The sequence below is a fragment of the Prenolepis imparis genome, unplaced genomic scaffold, assembly GCF_030444845.1.
Source record: "Prenolepis imparis isolate NDT839.2.m4 unplaced genomic scaffold, iyPreImpa1.0 SCAF_5, whole genome shotgun sequence".
Lineage (NCBI taxonomy): Eukaryota > Metazoa > Arthropoda > Insecta > Hymenoptera > Formicidae > Prenolepis > Prenolepis imparis.
Genome location: NW_028141163.1, coordinates 13662311 through 13685561, shown reverse-complemented (window position 1 = coordinate 13685561; position 23251 = coordinate 13662311). Strand labels below are relative to the sequence as shown.

The following is a 23251-nucleotide window of genomic DNA, read 5'->3' as shown; positions in this document are numbered from 1 at the left end:
CCAAGATCGATTTGTCTACTTTTCGTGGGATTACGGCAACTCACGTATAGAACCGTCCGTAGATAGAATCTCGTCGCATTCCCGACATTTTTTATGAGCCTTGACGTTGATCTAAGTGTACGCGCGCGCGCGACAAAAACGTAGACAGTGTCCGAAATAAAAAATTTATTATTTCTATATATAGCGCAATTATATAATATACATTAATTACATATATAAAATAGCTCGTATGTTACTTGACTAATTTTAACGTAAATGTTTTAATTATCAAATTTATTTCCATTAATAATTGGATTTAATTAAACAATGCATTCCATTAAAATGCAGCTTGCACAACGTGGTCTTCAATTAAGGACCGTTGAAATTAATTAACGCTGATTCTTTCTGATATTTTGCGCGATCGATTATTTTCCACGTATAACAAGATACCTGATTAAATTTAGCTGATTAATTCTTATCGTTATATGTAAAGAATTGAAGAAAATAATAGAGACAAAGCGATTGAGAAGAGATGAAAAGATATCACAAAATGATAAATTGCATGGAGATAATTATTAATTATTCCCTTCGGAGTCATATCAAGTCGAAGCTCCCAACATTTAAAAGGCCTGTATCTTTTCGATCCTACATAGTCTCGCCGAAGGAGAGAAGAAAAAGAGCACAGAGATGCGTCGATCTCCGAAGACGCGGGGTAGGTGTCACGGCTTGAAAATAAATGCCTTTTGCACGCGATGAGTCACAAATCCTAATGAAAATAATAATAACCCCGAAAGATTCCGTTTTTTTTCGTGGCCGTGCGACGGAACGCGGATAAATTTACTGCGCGATCCACGGAACAGATAAGGCATACCTGGGGACACCTCCATCCGGTTATAGGTTCTTCCACCATGTAACGGGTGGTACGAAAAAAGATCAATGCGATAGACTCGGTCCTACGTTGTTTCGGTGTATCCGGGGAATCTTGTTTGTCCTAATGCTAGAATACAAAAAATAACATCCCGACTAATTAGACATTTTATCTCTCGCGTGCAGGAATTGGAAACCAGTACATAATTACGATCATATAGATAGCATCTCGTAACGGGTGGTATGAAAAAGATCAGTGCGATAAACGCACTTCTAGACGTCGCCTTGGTATACAGAGAATATATCTTTTTCTTACTCTATACACATACGACGATAAAAAAGTCATGATACAATTAATAATTAAGGTGTTACTCTTTATATGAAAATTGATATCGATGAATTTAATTTTCATGTAGTTTGCGATGGACAAAAATATAAATTTTACACTAACAGTCGCGATTCTCCTCTGACCTCATTGATAAATATAATATTTTTGTATACAGTATATCTGAATTCATGGAAACAGTTTTTTAAATTTATGTTGACTTAAAAATCCTCGCGTTTGTATATTATAATAAATATGTTGTAATGTCTAAAAAATGAAAATGTATAATATATATAAAATTATCCACAGAGAGAATTTTCTCTTAGAATTTACCCTGAAAATCATGGTATAGTAATCATGGGACAATATGGTGCGGAAAGAATTTTATGAGAATTTCTCCGATTAATATTTATCACAATAAAATATAAAATATGTTTTATTTTACTATGCAGTTTAGTAAAATTAATCAAACATGTTTTATATTTTATTGTAATAGATATTATTTTTGTGATAAATATTAATCAGAGAAATTCTCATAAAATTCTTTCCATACCATATTGTCTCACGATTACCATGATTTTCAGGGTGAAATTCTAAGAGAAAATTCTGTATATATATGTATATATACACATATTTATATTTAAATATCTTATAATATCCGAGTATATTTACTTTATCTCAATTTTACGTAATTAAAGTATTCCGGAAATTTGAAGTCATATATTTTTACGCTCTTCGAGATTGCAATGCTCGAGATGTCTTCCGTGTTCTCTTATCATTTCGGTAGTTTCTCTCTCTCGTACTCAAAGACCGGTTCTCGAAAATACCCCGTAGAGACAAGTATCGCAGCACTTGCCTTGAACGGTGCGATATCACCGGTCTCGCGTCTAAACGACTTGTAAAACAAGCGCTTAACGATTGCTGGGTACCTGAAGGAGATAGACAAAGAAGGGGAGAGTGGAAAAGGTAGAAAGAGAGGTAAACGAAGGGGGGAAGCTCGACCGGACCCGTGGGTCCCACGTGCTTCGAGGAGGTCCAGGCCGCTAAATTGAGTTTACGAGACACCAAGAGCGTCTCTCTCGCCTTTTCACTCTCTCTCTCTCTCTCTCTCTCTCTCTTTTCCTCTGCTCTTTTTTTCTTCCGTTCTCTTTTCCTTTCCATTTGCGCATCTTTTTAAAACTTTACTCTCCCTCCCTGCGCCCGCCCTTAATTCACAAGTACGAGAGAGTCGCTGGAATATACCCTTTTCTCAGTACTTTACGCGCCTGTACCGGTGTTATCTTAGGCGATATTATTTCGATTCCCCAGTCGAGATCGGCGGATTATCATGGGGCGGCTCAACGCGATGCTCGTGCTCGCGAACGCAATTAAATCGGGCCCCTGGGATGTCTTCATAATGGGTTGATAGAGAACGTGTGGCTAATAAGAAGAAGGGATGACAATGATGAACGTATATTAATATTTGTGTGTCTTTTTGCTCGATACACCCACGATATTATATTCGCTGAGACAAAACTCTGTTTGAAATAATTAGAAGATTTTTAATAATATTTTCATTCTTTCACAGCAAAGAATTAATTATTTTTCAAACATAGATGTGAGCGCGAATAAAAAAAGAGGATAGATATATGAGACGGTCGTCAAAAAGATTATTTGATAACGGCGAAACATAATAGGATATAATTAGCATAACAGCTTAAACGCGATGTATGATAACGTATTATTAACATAAAAATTTGTTTAAACCGGCTTGCGTCGCAATCCTCTGCTTTTTCTTCGCAACTTGCTTCGCACAACGCGTTTTCATTTATGCAAAACAAATCTTCAACAAAAAAAAGAAAGACCAGCTGTCTTTTTTTTTAAAAAAAAAGGCAAACACCGCTTTGCGATTTCAGTGGGCAGAGGGAGGACAAGACTCACGGTGGGGGTCTAGGAGACTCCAGCAGCGAGAGCGGCGACGAGACGAAGCGACAATCCGGACAGCAGCCACAGCAACAGCCGTCCTCCTGCGCCGTTCAGCAGCAGCAACAGCAGCAGCAGCAGATGGTGGACCACCAGCAAACCTCCGGCATGTATCAGCTTCCGCCTCCGGTCACGGTCTCCAGCCCGCACTCGTATCACCAGAGTCACGGCACGTCCTTGAGCCACCCGCACATGCACCACGATACGAGCAGCGAGAGCGGCGACGACAAGAGGAACCTCCACCATCAGTTGCAGCATCATATCCAAGTCGGCGCCCACGGCGCCCACGGTCTCGTTCATCCCACCGCGACCCTGCCACCACCACCGCCCAGCTGCGCTCAGCAGAAGAGTCAGCTGGATTACATGCAGTACTACAGCCCGCAGGTAAGAGAAAAATTTTTTTAAATTTACGTTCATTATACATAATAACAAAGGCTTCTCGTATCTTTCTCCGCGCGCGCGTGCATACGTGTTCTTAAAAATTGTTCTAAAGAAGATTAAAGCAAATTATTTAAAGATATCAAGTTTTTAAAAGTTTATACACTTTATTCAAGAATCTAAAAACATAAGATTTTTCAGATTCTTACTAAGAATTTATAGAAACACACCCACACATATATGTCTTACATCTCGCAAAACTATATGACATCGCCATTTATATTCTCTCGCGGAAATTTCTAATGAGACGAAATTGTCATTTTCTGCGATAGGACTATCTAATTGGCACGCCGACTTCTGCGGATCTGCAAAAGTCCTTGCCGCACACGGCGACGTCGATGCAAATGGGCGCGATCGCGCCTTCCATGGGCGGGTTGAGCCCGATGGGCCCCTCGACGATGCTGTCCAACACTATGCAAAGTGTCAACACCATGAACACCATGTCGATGAACGGCATGGGCATGGGTGCTTACCAGGGTATGGGCTCCATGGGGATGCCGACGTCGCACGCGAGTTACCATAGCGGCCTCGTGCTGGGCGAGTACCATTCCTTGTGACCTTGGGCCCCAAGCACCCAAAGCAAAAGGAGCCAGGAGAAGACTTAATGCACATCGGCGAGGCGTGAGACTTCCGATCGATCAAGGTATTCTTGAATTATTTATACTGTGATATTATTTGGATCGTCAATAAATTATTATTATCAAAGAAAGATAAAGAAAGCCTTATCGATATTGAAGTTTGTTTAACATATAAAAAGATACAAAATTTTAAAAACTTAGTAAAAATTCTTATTAAACACAGAACCCAGTGAGCGATCTCAATTTATTATTAACACAATTATTAAATAATGAAAGAACTTTAAGATATAAAATATATCTTTTTTTATCAGCGGCAATAATTCCTTGGCGATCCAGTAATGTTCAGATAAATAGGAGAGAAAGATCTCTACGGATATATCGTTTCATTCTCCGTGAGCTTTTCTCGATGAATATTTTAAAGCGTATGAAGAGCGTCAAAAATAGCTGTCTGTTAAACCGTCGCATCCGCCTCGGTGTTCAGAAAATTTTTTTTTAATTCCGTAAAAAGTTTTAGTCTTTTATAGATATATACATAAAAGCATGAATATAGATATAATTAATTTTTATTTTAAAAAAGTAGCTTTTTATTATTCTAGTTATATAAATAATTTTGAGTTATAAAATTATTTAAATAACTTAAATAATATGCATTTTAATATGAATTGGTATGTTTTAATTGAATAATTAAGATTCGAGGAAGAAAAAAAGGATATGTTTAATTACAAAATTACCCGTTTAATTTTTAGGCAAAAAAATAGTTTATCTATATATAAAAAAATTCTTTAATTTTCTATGAAAAGATAATATCTCGTTCTAAGGATATCCGTGAGAATCGATATCAAAGGATACCGAGGCGGCGATGACGCTTCCGAACGAAATATAACACAAAAGACATATTAGCATTTTACTTTCCCAGTTCGTAAACTCCCGTGACAAGCCGGCTAGACCGGATTGTGTTTACCGCTATTTCCATAAGTAAACAACGGGGCAAAAAAATCCTGCCTCTAGCTTTTCTGTTCCGTATACTTGGCGCCGTACTTTTCGTTTTTCTGTCCGAGCGGAATAAATTGCACAAAGATAGTGTTTATTTTTTTTCCTTTTTTTTTTTAACGCACGCAGAATACAAGCGACAGAATACAACTCATTTTCCCTATCGCCCCCCTCCCCCCGGCCTCCCTCATTTCATAGATTTGATCCGCCTACTAATTAATTAGTCGTAATCAACTGCGCTCCTCTTACATCATACGATTTTGTGTTTGTTCTGTATGTACATATGTATAATACACACGCATTCGACATATTATTAAGTTAATCTCGTCCTTGTTCGCTGCCTACCGGGTGTTCCCGAGTTGATTGGATTTCGTTATTTCTCAATAATTCGAGCACTCTGATTCAGTAATTTTCTTAGCAAAAGGATACAGTGAAAATTTCTAACAACAACGGGACATAAACCAGCTAAAATATTTCAAATTACAAGATGTTTTATTATTTCTACAATTCACATTCCATAGATGCGTGGTTTGTGCGGAATGAGGAAGTATAATTATTATTAAAAAATCATATCGCAAGATGATATATGTTAAATCAAGAGTAATTATTATTATTGATAAAAAAATGTGATATTGCGTGTAGTGATTGAATTGCATAGAAGCAGCTGGGGAATGGGTGTGAAACTTTAGGGTACTCCCAGTAGACAGTGAATGCTTGTCGCAGCATATAAGATAGTTAGTTTTATTCGCAGTTCGCAGTCTGTACATAAAATATATCTGAAGACAATGAGAGAGGGAGAAAGAATGAGAATGTTGCGCGAAAAGGAAAGAATTTAAGGGGGAAGAGGAAAGAGAGAAAGACATTATGCGAGAGTGTGATAGAGGTAGAAAAGTCGACATATTGAGATGAATCATTAATTTTTTATTCAGGCGAGAAATATATTAAATTGCTTTCTTGCTCGCAAAATAATTTTTTTTTTATTCCCGAGCATCAAGGATTCTTTTTTAACGATGTGGTTCTTATTTTCTCTTGTGATGAAAAAATAAAATAATTTTTTTTTAAACGATGTGATTCTTATTTTCTCTTGTAATGGGAAAACAAATTTTTTTTTTTTAACGATGTGATTCTTATTTTCTCTTGTGATAAAAAAAAATAAAATTTTTTAATACATCTAATATGTTTTTAAATAAGTTTATTTTGTAGAACGACATAGAGAAATTATTATTAAGACTTGTATAAAGTCGCTTTTAAAGCGCTGATACAGAGTGGCGTTTTAATTCATCTTAAAAATGTCGACTTTCCATTCGTAAAATAACTCGCGCGCCTGATGTCCTGAATATTCCGTTAGCTGCGACATTGCCTTGTAGATTCTTATCTAGGATGTCAAGGAGAGAAAGGATTTCCCTTACGAGAGAGTCCTCGGGACGAAACAGGGTAGGGGATAAAAATCGAGGTGAAAGGAAAGAGATAGACGTAGGGTAAAAAAAAATAATATCTTCGATCTTATGGCACAGAACCTACCGACGTTATTTTCATTTTGCATCCTTCGCATTCATCTGCGTGTTCTGCGTGTTTGTTCTCATTTTTACGGGAATAAATCGCGCGTCCACGAAACTACGTTATATTTATTCGACAATTCGAAAGTGCCACATTACGCGTTACAATAAAGAGAATATTAATGGCTCATAAAAGGAATCGATTAATATAGAATATATCTGAACGAAAAGAAATGAAAAAAAGAACCGAATGCACATAACAACGATTCTAAGTAAGAAAGACACAAAACCTTCCGCTATTTGACAGAATTTACGACGCAATTAAATAATTTTGTATTCGATGGACAAGATTTTTTTAAAAATTATTTAGAGTATTTGAAATGAAAAGATTAAAAAAAAATTTTTTTATGAAAATTATTTGTTAGTCGGCCTTTAAAAGCTCAAAATTAAAGCCAATCTCGCTATATCGTACGTTTTATCAAATTACATTAGATAATAAGATTCGATCGAAATCATAAAACATACAAGCTATCACTTTTTCAGTTTTTTTATCACTTTTGCAGTTTCGCGTTCGTAAAACACAACAGTTTTAATCAAGTTTTACGTTAGTACCTCGTACAACACAGACAGCAAGCATTATGCCCTCGTAAACGGACAAATTATTTATAAAATTATAAGCTGTTTTATAACGCTTCGGCTAATGAACGCTGAATAAATTATTACTGACTCTGGTTTTATTTTTTCCACATTTGAAGTGTCGTTCAAAAATATACAACACAAGTTGTGATGCACAAATGGGCAGCTTGCGACTGATTTCTGAATTTTTTTTTCTTCCGGAAGTTGCTTTGCTTCCATACTTCCGTACTTCGTCATTACTTCCGAGATATCCCTTTTGCTTGCAAAACAGTAATCATGATCGAAAGTTACTTAAGAAATTTTCTACGAAACGAACGCTGCGATTCGACCAAAGTTAAAGAATTAATTTTTACGAATTTTTAGGAAAAGTTAATCGTAATGAGACTCTTGCACAAATTACGCACTCGCACGCAACTCGAGCGGAAATAATGAGCGGAAGCGAGTGTGAACGAGAGGAGAATCGTGCGCGCGACGCAAGGACGATTATTATTAATGATCATTATTATCATCATCTTGGTCTTCTCCGGTTTTCATTCGTGTATTTTAGCGGACAAACCTAACGTTGCACAACTAACTAATACGAATTGCCGAGAATGAATATGTACGTCGTTATTCATGAGCGTGTATGTGTATATCAGTAAGCTGTGTGTGTGTATGTATGTATGTGTGTATGTATGTGTGCGTGTAAATGCGAGGGAAGATAGAAAGGGAGAGACGATGATGCGTAAGTAGATATAAGTTAAGAGATCACGATGTACGATCGAACTGTAATCGAGTAAAGTTGATGTTATTTAAAGTAATAAGAGATGCAAATGTTATCTGCGTTCATCACGCACACACGTCCTCTTACAATATCCTGTATCTTTTGCTTACTATTAGATGCTGCTGAATACTGGAAGGGGTAAGTAGTTGCGATAGTACTTTTGATCGAAAATAACGATAATTGCAGGACAATGTTCTAAAATTAATAAAATCTAGATATGAAAATCTTTCAATATCTTTATAAGAAGCGGCAATAAATAAATGAGCGTAAAATGTGTCTCGAAATCGAATACCACACGATGTATTTTAAAATTGGAATATTTACTTTTACGTCTACATTCAAGATAATATTTTTGCACTTATCCATGTTTAAATCTGCATTTATCACATTGTTTATATTCATGTCTACATTCAAGTTCGCGTTTTTGTTCTCGTCCATATACAATTCTACATTCAAATTTACGTTTTTGTTCATCTATATATCCATGTTTTCATTTACGTCTATATCCAAATCCAACGTTCACGACGATGTTTACGTATACATATTTAAATGAATATTACATCTAATGAATCATATCTTCGCGCAATCATGTTCTTTCGAAAATCCTGCACGTAGAGAGAGAGAAGAGAGATAAATTCTTCATATATTCTACAACAAGAAAATACAAAATTTCACCGGAATCATACTGATTTCAACCCCTAACGAAGAGTCGAAATAAGTCGCGATAATGCAATCGATATTATAGATGAATAAAATTCTTTTCCAAGATTATGTTTTCGTGATCGGCGCAATCGTAACGAGAATCGTAACGCGGATAAGAGCACGATGTGAAAAAGGCAAGTGTCTGGATCGTTTTCCCCTCGCTGTTGGCGCAGCGCGCTAACAAGTAGCCATTGTGAGCTCCGTGTCAAGATGCTACTTGACAGTATACTCTCTTTCTCTCTCTCTCTTCCTTTTTTTCCCTTTCGTTCTCTCTCGCGGACCCTCTTCAGCAGGGGCCCGCACACTCACCCCCATTCCATCACGCCGCGTGTACACATTCAAACACATACACATGTATGGGGATATACCTCTGTGGGGTCCGTCCTTAACTTTACGATCTCCGAAAATCCCTTCGGAGCTTAGGGCCCCGTCGCGCGCAACTAATAGAACCGAAATTATAACAGGCCGATGAGCATGCGTCGACTGCTCTTATTCCGCCTCGCTGACGGATTCAGAAAAATCGTGAGGGAAGCCGAATGAGAAATCAACGCAAGGAAACCGTGAAGAATTTTATTCCGTTGAATGTCTTACTTACGATCTTTTTCTAAACGATAATTCAATTTTGTAAGACAATACATACGTATGATTTTTCTATTATTCTCTTTTATTATTCTGAAATAATAATATTTGATAAAAGATTTTTTCCAGAAAAATAATTTCGTTCTCGCGCATCTTTTTACAATGCAATTTTCTTTAGTATACATATTGTGTATTTATTACTTTAATTTATTATTCATGAAATTACTTTATACGCACATATATATTCATATTTGTTCTTATGTCATGATTATTAGGAGAAGCAATGAAATATAATGACTCGGGAAAAATTAAAAATATTAATTAAATTTGTAAAAAACTTTAATCTCTGAGCGAAATGTCAACGCGTTGCAGCTAGCGTTCTAGTGAATTCGATCGAACTCGGGCTTCGATCATCTCGACGATAAGAAAGAAATCGAACACAAAGAGACGTCCGGTCACGTGGAGAAGCCAGATGCTCTCTTTCAGAATCGAAGAGGATATTATCTGAACTGCACTGGTAAATATCGGCACAAAGAGGAGGAAGATCTTATCTGTCTCATCGCGATCGTTGATAGACCTAATAGCGAGCCGAAGGACGGTCGTTTTGAAATAATTACCAGTTCGTATCCGTAGCACCGATCTTTCCGGGTTCGTTCGGATATTGTAAGATCAAAGGACGATGTTCTCTTCTCCGCCGCTATCTTTTTGTTTTGCAAAAATATAACGTTATATAAAAATTGGAATTGTCGTGACGACTTGGAAAAATTGCTTACTCATTTTTTTTGTTTCCCTTTTTTTTCCTATAAAATAACGTTTTTGAAATTCTGAGAAATTGTTAAATTATTTGGATAATTTATTTTTAAATTACGTATAGCTGTGTAGAAAGTATTTTTACACATATACACAGAAAGGCGCGAAGCTTGTGATATATCCAAATATCTCTTTTTCTTTTCTGTCTACTGTGGCGCATCCCCGTTAGAGCGAAAATAATAAGTTTTATACTGTTACAATGCGATCATTACGCGCCGGTAATGACGATGCATTCAGGCAGGAACTGCAACGTACCACCGGCCTTTCCTCGCATCTGCTCAATTGCAACAATGGGTGCGCGATCCGCCACCCCACGAAGTCCCGAACAGTATACGATGATGTTCCCGGAACGTTCAAGTCGAAAAAAGATATACTTGTATTTATGTAACAAATCACACGCTATATTTTTATAATTTTATCTTTATGTCGCTCGATAAATTATTTTTATTTTCAGAACAGCTGAGAAAGCTAGAAAAGATGTTCTCTAATATTCTTCTAGTTCTTCTAGAAAATAGTTTATAAAATATAGAGTTATATTAATTGTGCATGTTTTTTTTTTTAATTTAGCAATGAGATTACAAAACGCGCAAACAGATAATTTATGAAAAAAAATGTATATTCATATATCACAAATTTACATTAAATCCTAGTAACTCTAAAATAGTCTATTATTCGTAAACATTTATGAATGAAAAAATCTTGCTTGTGTAATCAGAGTGATTAAAACAAGTTCCTCTTTGTATACAATTCATCGTACAAGTTTCTCTTACATGACGGAAAAAAAATGAGTTTCGATTGCGCGATACTTTTCAAATGAGCGCGAGATTGTCGAGTTCGAGGCGAATTCGAGGATTATTGACGCCGCGTATAAATCCAATAAATGCGCCACTTATGGGCGATCGATGTAAATTACGATGTTGGCTAACGCGCGCTTGTAGGCGAAGCTTAGACGAGCGATTTCGAAGGGGAGAATATTTATGGGCAGACCGACTGAAATTAATTTATGCAGCCGCATAGGCTGCCACGTAATTTATTCGCGGGCCTCGCGACGATCACTCACTTCTCCTCGCGGGCTTTTGTGTGTAAGGAAATCCCGGGCCATTAGAAACGGGCACGAAGAGCCTCTCCGCGTGTCGATCCCTCTTCGGGGTCTTCTTCCGAGTCTCGATCGAGTTCGTTGTTTCGCGAGCACGATTCTGCCGAGATCGGCCGGCGATGCCCCGGAAACAACTCCCACCTGGTTGGGGAAGTAAGAGATCTTTGTCGAATGTTGCGTCTTAATATCGCGCTTCTCAATCTATATTGCAGGATCTTCGTTAGAAAATATCGCGTTGTCTTGATGCCGCATCGCATTTTTATGTTATTTATCTTTACATTATCATTGTGACAATCTATGAAGATAAATAATATTATTTTTTACAGCCTGCTTTGTAATTTTAGAAAAATGGATAATTATACTGTTGAGACAAATAATGCCGTATAAGATTCATAAGATTCTTATAATCTATGAGTATTTCTAGACTCGCGTAGATTTTTAATTTTCAAATATATATATGCTTCAATTTTGATGATCAAAATTTTCGGAATCGAGTAGTAGTGTGTCCCGACGTGTCGTGCATTCACGACGACGACGACGATGATGCGCGTTTTCATCATCGGGGCGAGATCCAGGAAGGATTCGCAAGCAGCGCGCGGCTGAAACAAGAGGGATCGCGTCTTCTCGAGGAAGAGCCGAGGCGAGGATCTCGCGGCGAGATCTGCACCCGCGTTATGATTTGTGGGCGTCCAGATCGTGATCCTGGCCTGGTCGGTCGGTTGGTTGGTTGGTAGAGAGAGAGGGCACCCACGCTTTCCAAGAATCGTCCGCGTGGCGCGTCCGCGACCGACGCGAGGAAGGAAGAGCGTAAGATCCACACACGGGAGAGATCAGCCGACCCCGATTACGCCGAGGGTGTAATGGACAGACTAATTTGTGAAATTTAAATTCCGTCCCCGACGTTTTGCCGCGAGGCGAGATGGGGCGGAGGGCCAGTGTCGCAGCGAAAGCAGGGAACCTGGGGGACAGGGGAGGAAAGGGAGCGAGATAAATCGCGGCGTCCTCCCCTGGGGGGGTCGACGGTGGATCTTTCTGGAAAATCGTAGGTGGATAGGTACTTCGTGTCGCGACACGTTTCATGGGTGGCGTAGAGATGATGCAGATGTAGGTATATGTACGTGCGCATCGCGAAAATAATTCCCAGGTGAGATTGAAATCAGGTTGATAAGAGAGACTTGTGGAAAATCCTTTACGGCTAGACGCTTTAGGAAAATAATTCGCGGTAAGATTAACATCGGTTAACAAGGGGATGAAATAAAATTTATTTTTTTATTGTTTAGATTGTATATTGTAGAATTGTAGAACAAAGAAATCGGTGTACAAATTTTTTTATTATCGTCAATATTAATCAGTATTAGACATTCTTTATTCAAGAAAACGATATTTTCTACCCCATCTCAATAAAAAAAAAAATATTTAGCTATTATAAAAGCACAAGTTTTTGCAAAAGTTTCAACATATCGAGAGAGAAAACGAAGGTAAAGGAAGACGAAGAGATAATGAACAAGATGTTTAAGCGGTGGCGGATTAGAGGCAGCTTCTCGCTGTTTCTCGGTGAGAAGCGGGGGGGCCCTATTGTCGGACCGCATAATACGGTTATGATTTAGTTTGGGACGTGAGGATGCGAGCGAACGAATGAACGAACGGACCGAGGGGGCCTGACTAGGTGGACGGGTGGAAAAAGGGGGAAGAGGGCCATTGGTGTCAGATTACGCCCGGGCCCCGTCTGGAACATCCACACGTCCGCGTAAGGACTCACACGCAATGCCGGGCCCCCTTTAAAACATACGTGTGCGTATGTGTATACGCGTTCTCTGCCTTTTTTCTTCAAAAAGATTGTCCCCACTTTCCCCTTCTCTTCTCTATTCCTCTTTCTCTCGCGTACATCTCAGACATTTTTTTATTTAAAGTATATTTTGATTGTTAAATTCAATTTTCGAAGATGTCGATAAGGTTCAGTCATAAATAAAAAGATGTAAGAAAAAATGCAAAATTATCAGAATGGAAAATTGTCAAAAAATTTATAATTATTTGATCATTCATTTTATATGCAAGATATGCCTACATATCATTTGGTTTAATTACTATATATGTGATGTAATATTTCTTAACATCCTGTTTATTCGAAAATTTTAATTAGTTGTATAATTTATATTGTGATAAGACAGCAGTTATAATTTCATGATATAAATTGATATTTTTTATAGATTCACGAGGATAAGATATGAAGATGAGCAAAAAAAGAGCTGCAATAAAGCAGCTGTATTATGAAAAATTCAAGATATAATTTTTCGACTGTTGTCTCGAAAACATCTTTTGTAATAAACTATTTTTCAAAAATTCTAAATTTATTCTATATGTCAAAAATTCTAATTTTAATCTATATGTCATTTAGAAATATAAATCAAAATTTATGATAAGACAATATAGTGAGAAATTAAAAGAAAAAACATGTTTTCAACAACTATATATGCTAGCTAAATTAATCTTTTTTTAATATCGACATATATGCGCTAAAATATTTATAGCATATTTATCAAAGAACTCTGTTTCTAGCCTGGAACGCATTCAACAATTGTCCGAATATCTTAACTTTTGTATTACAAAAGGAGCGATCCGCCATCTTTCGGCGGCGGGGTTCTTTCTTCATCGCGAACTCCGACGCGGGTTCTGCGAATTCGCGAATTATGAATATGATTATCTCGGACGTGCTCTTGACGGGAAGCCAGACCTGTCCCGGAGGTGTCACCTTACACCCTTTTCCGCCCTCGCATCGGATCCTGACTTGGCGCCTCGACGCATTGCTCTCCGTAACCGAATCTCGCGAATAATTGAACCTGCTTCCGATTGCGAGAATGTTGACGATAAATACAATGCTATCGATCTTACGTATCGAAGAAACCTCACCCTCGTAAATTAAGGATTAAGATCCGGTAATAATTTCGTTAAGCTCAGATTTCGATGCAAAAATTATCTCTTTTCTTTCATTCGTAAAAAACGCGATAATGATGCAAAGAAAATGATTCTTTTTATCATATATCATTAAAGATTACATATATATGTACCGGTTTTGCGCAATTCTTGTGCCGTAGGTCTATAGCAGATCCGCGCGAAAACCAGTTCCACCCTCTTATTTATTCCCTTACAGCGGAATGGAGACGCCAAGCCCACTAAACATATGTCGAAGCCCACTAAATATATCTCGGGAACCCCTCTGTACAATGACACTCCGGATTTTTGTGTTCAGGGTTCAGGGATTGGCCGGACGATTCGTCCAATAGAGTTCGTCCGTAGACAACTCGCAGGGATTGACAGCTTCCATGGGGTCGGAGTCTATAGGATTAGGCCACGCGGTGACGCAAACGTAATGTCATTACGACAAATTGCGATCCTCCTGTGGGATAAACGCCGAAACCAGTTGGAATATATCGGATGAATTAATAGGATATCTTTTATAGAACGCACGAACGCATCGATTCATCGCATAAACATGGAGGGGAAAACATAGAGATCCCATAACGTTAGCTGCTAATCAAATAATCATTAAAATTAAATTTTTTAATTGATTTTATCATTTTTAATTCAATCTTTTTTTAAAAATAATTTTTAAATCAAAGTTATTCGTGCAAAATTAATTAATGTAATGTACACGTGATATATCATTATGAAATATTTATAGAAAAATATGTAGTTGATATTTTTTTTGCTTCTTGATTTTTCCTATAAGTGTAATAAAAATATGCCTATATATTTATGCCATTATACAATAGCATTAGTCGAGTCAAGGCAATAAAATAACAAGCATCAGATGCATAAATATGTTGAAGTATATATATATATATGTTGAAATAGACATGATGAGCTTTCAACATCTTCTGTAATAAATATTATTTCAAGCCATTCTAGTATTCGACGAGACTTAAAGTCGATAAGGAAGAAGGGAGTACTATTTTCGGCGGCTCATCCCGCTCTCCAGGGGTTGCTAAGAGAGTATTAGCTACGACATGAGACTCTCGCCCTTATCCGCCATCTGTATACAAACGGGGTGTTGGAATTCGATTCATAAACGTCAAACGCGACTGTTTACGCTGTTCGCACCTCCATTGTCGCCCTTCGATTTCGGGACGCCGACCTGCCGATCGTTCCGCACCCCGGGACACAATAAATACATCCATCTCCGCATGGATATAATGCGCGAAAGGGGCTCTCTCTCTTTCTCGTATCTCCGATACGATCGGTAGTTACTTAGCACTTCCATGATGCTCGATGGTTCGATGCTTATCGAACCGGCTCTCGTTGAATTTATTGCGGGCCCCTGCGGAAAAGAGGCTGACGGCCCATCTGCATCTTCTCCTCGGCACGATCTCTACCTCTTTTTTTTTTTTTTTTTTCATTGGCGGATACCAGTCGCTCTATTATATTTCTTTACAATACTTGCAGAAACGATGGAGGAACGGTATTGTCGCGTGGAGATTACATCGTCTCACTTCGAACGGATAATAAATAGCAGATAATTAATTTTGTTTTTTGCATAAATATATCTTTTATCGAATTAATGTATGAAAGAGAATAATAAACGCGATTAATATTATATAATAGCGCTTTTCAATGATTTTTTGTGATCTCGATATAAAAAAGGTATGAAAAGATATTTTCCTTTCTATTAATTAAATGATTTTTTTGTATAATTAGACAATGCGAATTATTTTAAGATAAGCTTACTTTAAGTAAGATTTTCTATATTAAAATGAAAGTTGAACTATCTCTTTCTATAATCATTATATCCTATTAATATGGAATTGAATTTTTGCCAAGTATTTAGGCCAAAAAATGTAATGCAGACTTTAAGTGACACACTTTCTCCACTTTTTGAAAGTCGTATCGCATATCGGAGCAAACGGGAACCACGACGGAGATGGTTTTATTCAGAAATGTCAGTCAAGGAATGTTCTTCTACAAGGAATTGCACGCGTGTGCACACGTATACGACACTCGCGCGGCGTGACCTACCCCACTGAGAGAATCGTGTTTCAATACAGAAACCGAAAACCATATCATTACGTAGAAGCTACGTTTCGCGCGTCGCGCCGGTGTTGCATTGTCAAGAATTGCATGTCGTTTCAGCGGCCGATTCAAGTGTTCAGCAATTCGTAAATTGTTTCCGGGGGTGGAGGAAAAGAGAGAGAGAGAGAAAGCTATCATTTTACACTCATTTTGAAGAGGATAGATTGATCGACTTTCATTAAATCCCTTACCCATTCGCACGATACTGATAACGCAAGATACTGACTACGTTTCGCCGATAGAAACGAATCCTAGCCAAGATTAAAATAATCGATAATAATAATTAAATGACAAGAAAATATTCTATTTTGATTATCCCTTTAAAAATAATTGATTCCGATATACAGAAGATTGCGGCGCCTCAGAATCTCTAGAGCCCTCCTCTTCAGAACCCCCTCCTCTATTTGCATACATAAATATCTCTTTATATAGGAATTTTAATATATTCCTATAAATATAGTATAAATATTATAATATCCTACTCATGCGATTTCGTAGAAGGCTATTATATTCATCACTTAATGTAAACATAAGAAAGTATCCTTAATCAGCATATAATTTGTCGAAATTGAAAAACTAATGGCCGAGATTGCTGAATTATCGGAGAAAATGATTTTTCGGTGTCGCGAATAAACTGACGGTCACTGCTACATATTTACCAGCGAATGTAAAGATGAATGCGTAATTTGCGAGCGGAATTTCGCACACGCGAAGTCTTCGGTCGCGTCGTAAACGTCTGACGTACGGAGGAAGTGAAGTCTCGCGCGCGGAGGGTTGGCGACAAGTTAAAGTTATTAAGTAGCCCGTGCGTCGTCGCGTCCGCTGTCAGTCTCCGCTCTAATTAATCGTAATTGACGGCCGCGCGAAGCCTCGCACATTGTCCTCCTCCTCTTCTCCGCGTCGCAACGCTGCATAATCATCCACGGGCTCTTCCGTTGCTCGCAGAAATCTGTCGATGGAATTTCATCTCAAGCGCCCGCGCTTGCACTTGGCCGAAATGCAAATGTATATATTTCGTTTGAACGAAGAGCGTCTCGTCAATTTTTGCGAGCGTATTGAAATGTATATCGATAAGAGAGAGAATTTATATTCCTGAAATATATATGGATATATTTCAAGATTTACTTGTTAGATCTTTTTCACAAACTTTCAAGATTTTTAACTTTGAGAAATATTTGTGTGTTTATGATCCGCTTTCTCTCTGCGCCAAAAATTCAAGAATATTTCTTTCCTCAAACTTTTGCGTTTCGAGTCTAATTTATGAAAGCGAAACAGAGAAAATATTGAAGACAGAGAGAGGAGGGAGGGATTTATAATGCAGTCTATTATTTGTAACATTATTACGTATTTCAATGTTTGCTTACAACGATAATGAATAAAAAGCGATAATGAACATTATCCCGCTTACGTGGCATATGTAACTAGATAATTACGAGTGTAAGGTATCGGTTAATGACTGCGATCGTGTTCACCGCGCGCAAACAAAATCGGTTAATTATAATAATGATAAAAACACGCGCTATACACGCTCGAGGCGTGTCATTTAACTGCGTCGGTTATCAGTCACGAAAGAGAGAGATCATGCGAGAGTCAACTTTTACATCGAATGGAATTCGATTAAAAATGTTATTGTTCAATAGTTCGAACGAGTGACAAAAAAGACTGACGTGCGCGAAGACGGAACGGGAGGTTGCGCAACTTGTCGAGCAATTTGCATGATTAAGTTCACCCATTTTTTTTCTCTCTCCCCTGCTTCGGCCTGTCCGCGCACCAGATACTGGATTCTCACGGTACGCCAATTGGAGTCAACTCATCTAAATACCCGGGCTACCCGGCCGCCGCTATTACGGACGCGCGAGAGGAGGCCCATTATGTAACCGACGTGGACAATGTTGTCCCGCATTCGCCAATTGGCCGAACGTCGCGAACCTTTTTCAACGCGAATGTCCCACTTTAGAATCATGAATGAGAAGCTCGTAAAGGCGAACGCTAAATGTATGTACCATACTTGTCATGTTGTTGTTCCGGATAAATAATGAGATAGACAGTATAATAATATAGAATGATTTTAATGTAAATATAGCTTAATGATTTAATTTTATAATTAGCTAATTTTTCTGTTATTTCAAAAAAATTAAAAATTCACTCTTGCATTAAACTATAAATTGTATAGATAAATTTGATATCCTTTTCTAAAAGAGACATGTTGAGACGTAAATAAAAATTTTGAGACGTGGAAAATTTAACACGGAGCGGTTTGTGAATGATTCTTCTCGTAATAATCTCCACATCACTAATAAAGTCATTGTCTAGGTCCGGTTAGGCACGTCTAAACGTCTAATGACTGTTTCCTAGAGAGACGCGTCAGTCCGAATACAAAGCGAATTAGAATAATTCGTTCCGTCTGGCTGCGTCACTATAAATATATATCGCGTAAGACTATCGTCGTTGTCGTTGTTTATTGAGATTCCAGGTCCTGCCATTATATATATAAATTTTTTATCTGAATAATGATACAGATAATTTATTTTACTCCGAAAAAGATGTATAATACTTGTCATTCCACGGAAAATTAAAACCATGAAGCACAAATTCGCGCTATATTCCACATTCTACGAATCGTTGGTCTGACAATGTTCGTTTCACTCGAAACTATTTTATGTCAATTGGATTTTACAAGTGTGTCTCATCCGTGTCAAAGAAAGGATAAATTATAATAGCGTCAATAAGAGAAAATGCCTATAAAAAATTTTTCGTAATTTTGAAGACTTCTATAATTTTGTTTATATGATTTCAAATGCCACTTCAGTACCTATAGTTCAGTACCTATAGTCTGTGTTCAATTATATTCAATGATAATCTCCGATTATATATTAACACGCCCAACTGTAATAATAACATAACAATAATACTTTATTATTAATAACACGTATTTAATAATCCGATTTCAAATAAATTTGTGTAAATATGTACGATGATAATTGTATTGCGAAAAGGTACTATAGATGAAGAGAGAAAAAAAGAAAGAGAGAACGAATTCTGATCTATGCGAAATATAAATTTCTCGTAGAAGAGGAGCTACAGGCTTCTCGAAACAACAGAACACTCGTCCCTCGATAGAAAAATTTCTATCCGATACCCACGCCAGAAGGAAATCGTTTTTTCTACGTTGGCGCAATTTGCCATGTAAATTCGATCGTAACATGATTACACGCCTTGGCAAACTATAACCGGGTTCGTCGCCGCCGAAGTTTGTCGAAGCTATAGACGTCGTTCCGTCTTGATCGATCTTCTGATCGATCTTTCGATATGCGTATAGATATAGATCCTACCGCACTCGCAGAGATCGTGCCAGATGGCCTATGGGACGGGACGAGGCCATTATGCCCGGTCGTCCGAGAATCCGTAATGAAATTAGAAATTAGAAAGAAAGAGAGGGTCTACGAGCTCGATCTGAATTTTCCTGGAATTTCTCGATCGCCTTCGTAGCTATATAAGAAGAACTCTGATAATGGACAATCTTCTCTTACATGATTGGCGATAGCTAAAGAGAAAGTCGTAAAAAATCGCGTGGATGATTATTAGTTTAATTTAATATCGTAGAAAATTTATAGCGAAAAGATATAATATTTGAAGTACTTTTGTGTGTGTTCAAATTTCTCTCCGGATTCAAAGAATTCATTACAAAATTATTTCTACGTAAGAATGTACTTTTTATCTACACAAACCTCTGGTTCTATATTTGTAGATGAATAATCTAAAATAAAAATTAAAAAAAAAGAGAAGAACATTATGATGCATTTGTCACCTCGCGTCGTTGAAATAAATGTTTAAGAGCAGGCGCGCGCGTAACCGACGAAGAGTAACATTGTATCAAATGTAACAAAAAATAAAAATTCATCCCGTTACCGGTTGTCACATGTCGCGGATAAAAAAAAGCGCCGATACCGCAGGAGAGAGGACTCGCGTACACAAAACTCTCTGGTGTACTCTGCGAGCAAGGCGTATACGCGTAGCTCGTGTTCGATCACCCGTTAAGAAGGAAGCTCTCGATGGGGCCCCGATGCCCAAGATAAGGCGAACGTCCTCTCACGCCGAAGTTCGGGGACCAGCGGGCCCCCTCACGTAATCCACGAGTACGTCGCGACGAATTTGTTCGCCTGCCCAATGAGCCATAAGTGCACCCCCACACTCCCTGAAGACCCACGTTCGCCACGTTATTCTTCCACATCACGGCGAGGAAGCCGCGAAACTGGGTCCGCGTGCTTCAAAATGGCTACCGTCCGCATCATTGGGCCCGATCGATGGACAAAGATACGTGGAATTAAAAAAAAAATTGTTACGGAAAAATCGACGCGTTTCTCGAATCGCCACGTCGAATCTTATGCTATATATACGCGCGATATGTAAATTTGTATGTAATTATGAAACCCTTGCAATTAGTGAGAATCGAACAAACGCGCACAAACTGTATACGTTACCGTAATATTAATATAATATACTAACGATGTTTAATTTATATATAATAAATCAGTTTTCCATATAATGTGATATGGAAAATTGCGATGCGATATTTAATCGTTGAGAATTTACGTGGCGCAGACATACATATATAACTGGAGGAAAGGGATGGTATGTACCTTGTGATATCGATACTTGTCGGAAAATATAGACCGTGCCGCATGGTGAAGAAAACATATGATGCATTATTAATAATTTTTACACGCAATGGGAAAGCTCTACGGACGCGACCAATTAAGGGAGCGGGAGATTCAATGAAAATATACAATATACGTAGAAATATCACGGACAAGGTAAATGTATTACATCCCGTCTTTGACTTCTCGTCGATCGAGTGTTTATCTTTTATTAAAATAAATTAAAATAATAATATGTTTTAAATAATATGTTATAATTCTTTAAACTCGATTAGTATTTTTGACAGTTATCAGCTGATTTCTGTCAAAAAATATTAATCGCGGATAAGGTATTATAACATATTATTTACAACATATTACTATTTTAATATTTTTAACATTATTATTTAAAAATTTAATTGACAAATTAACGCTTTATTAAAATTTTTGACAGAAATCAGCTGATTAAAGCATTAATTTGATAATTAAATTTTAAAACATAATATGTTAAAAATATGTTAAAAATATTAAAATAGTAACATGTTGTAAATAATATGTTATAATACTTTATTCACGATTAATATTTTTTGACAGAAATCAGCTGATAACTGTCAAAAATATTAATCGAGTTTAAAGTATTATAAGATATTATTTATAACATATTACTATTTTAATTTTTTAACATATTATTTTAAAATTTAATTAGCAAATTAACTTTTTATTAATATTTTTTGACAGAAATCAGCTGATTAAAGCGTTAATTTGCTAATTAAATTTTAAAATAATAATATGTTATAAAAATTAAAATAACATGTTTTAAATAATGTGTTATAGTACTTTAAATGCTTGTGTTGTTCTAGTATCATATATTCTACAATACGATAATTTTTAAACGCGTTTGGGAACATGATGGAAACGATTATCCCGAATTTTTGCACCATCGACCCGCGGATGTCAAGCGACACGATTGACGGAATCATTGCAGTGCTTTTATACTGGAAAAATGATGTGGCTGGAGAGAGGTTGACGTTGACGAAAAAGATGCGCGAATGACAAACGCGAGAAAGAGAGAGAAAAATATTTATTTATAGAATATTTAAACTTTTTGAAATGACCTTAAGCGCGGATTCCAACTTGTCATGCACGCGTTCGACGTAATTGCAGCGGGGTCATTTGTTACCGCAAATAAAAAGTGTCGAATCCGGCCCGAAAGCGCGAGAGACCGTCGGTGTGTAATTTGTCGATCGAATAATGCGATGTTAATAGAATGGTGTATACCGGTCGGGTACACCGACCCCATAAATCATTTGTTAATTTGACAGAGCCCATTCAAGCTAAGAGCTTCTTTCTCTCTCTCTCTCTCTCTCTCTCTCTCCCTCATTTTTTTTCTTTTCTCGCCAGCGATCCTTCGACTGCTCCTCTTCGTGCCGGCTCCTGCCGGTTGAAAGGATCCGAAACGACCGTAAAAAGCGAGGGCTCCTTCGATGACCGCTAGTGGATGTGGTCGTCCGCGAAATTGCCCCTCTATTTTTGTAACCTACCTACTGCACACGCTCCCGTTCGCCTTTTTGTGTCCGCGCATTTTATTAGCCGACCTCCTTTTTCTTTTCGCAAAATTCACCTCTATGATCATCGATATCGAGTCCGATTAATAAAGCACGAATGATCTCTTATCACCGAATCGATGATGATATATGTATATTATTGCTTAAATTAATGAGCTAGCAGATACATTATTATCGAGTAGCGGATAGTAGTCACTAATTAACGACTCTGTTTGGCAAACCGATAATTTGAGTAGGATCTACCTAGCCAAAACCTCGAAGGAGAAATTAGGTTGCTATAGACAACACAAAGGTGCTCGTATTAGAGGTGCTTGACAAAGAACAATATTGTCGGTTGTCTTTGTTCTTGTCCACGTTACAAGAGCTGAAATCTCTTCTTCTTAAGAATCTCCTCTAAATGACGACCCGATGCGAGCTTTCACCGATCGATAAGTCAGCGGACGAGTCGGGACACATTCAACATTGTGCGTCGACTCGCGGTTGAACATGGTGGAAACGGTTATCCCGAATTTTTGCACCATCGACCTGCGGACGTCGAGCGACACGATTGGCGGAATCATCGCGGTACTTTCATACTGGAAAAAGGTACGACGGGAGGGAGGGAGACATTGACGAGGAGGATGCACGGATGGCGAACGCGAGGGGGAGAGAAAGAGAGATGGAGACAGAGAGGGGAAAAGGAGAGTATGAGGCTCGTGTTTCCGGCCGGGTGAACAACAATGCCCGCAGACAAATGAGCATCCCGCCTCCATTGTTCGTCTGAT

General features: G+C 37.7%; 1 protein-coding gene across 5 annotated transcripts in view; it reads left to right on the top strand.

The window, feature by feature from the left end:
- The window catches only part of So (SIX homeobox 1 protein sine oculis), a 47215-nt gene that overhangs the window by 23508 nt on the left and 456 nt on the right, over positions 1 to 23251 (top strand). For 2 of the 5 annotated variants that reach the window (XM_083037729.1, XM_083037730.1), the window contains exons 4-5: positions 3067 to 3517; positions 3844 to 8074. In XM_083037729.1, the coding sequence (XP_082893855.1) occupies positions 3067 to 3517; positions 3844 to 4128 (736 nt within the window). In that variant the 3' untranslated portion in view covers positions 4129 to 8074. Of the gene's footprint in view, positions 1 to 3066; positions 3518 to 3843; positions 8075 to 9200; positions 9308 to 14468; positions 14863 to 23251 lie in introns of those variants that run through there. The other 3 variants (XR_014425305.1, XR_014425306.1, XR_014425307.1) reach the window with 3 other exon arrangements.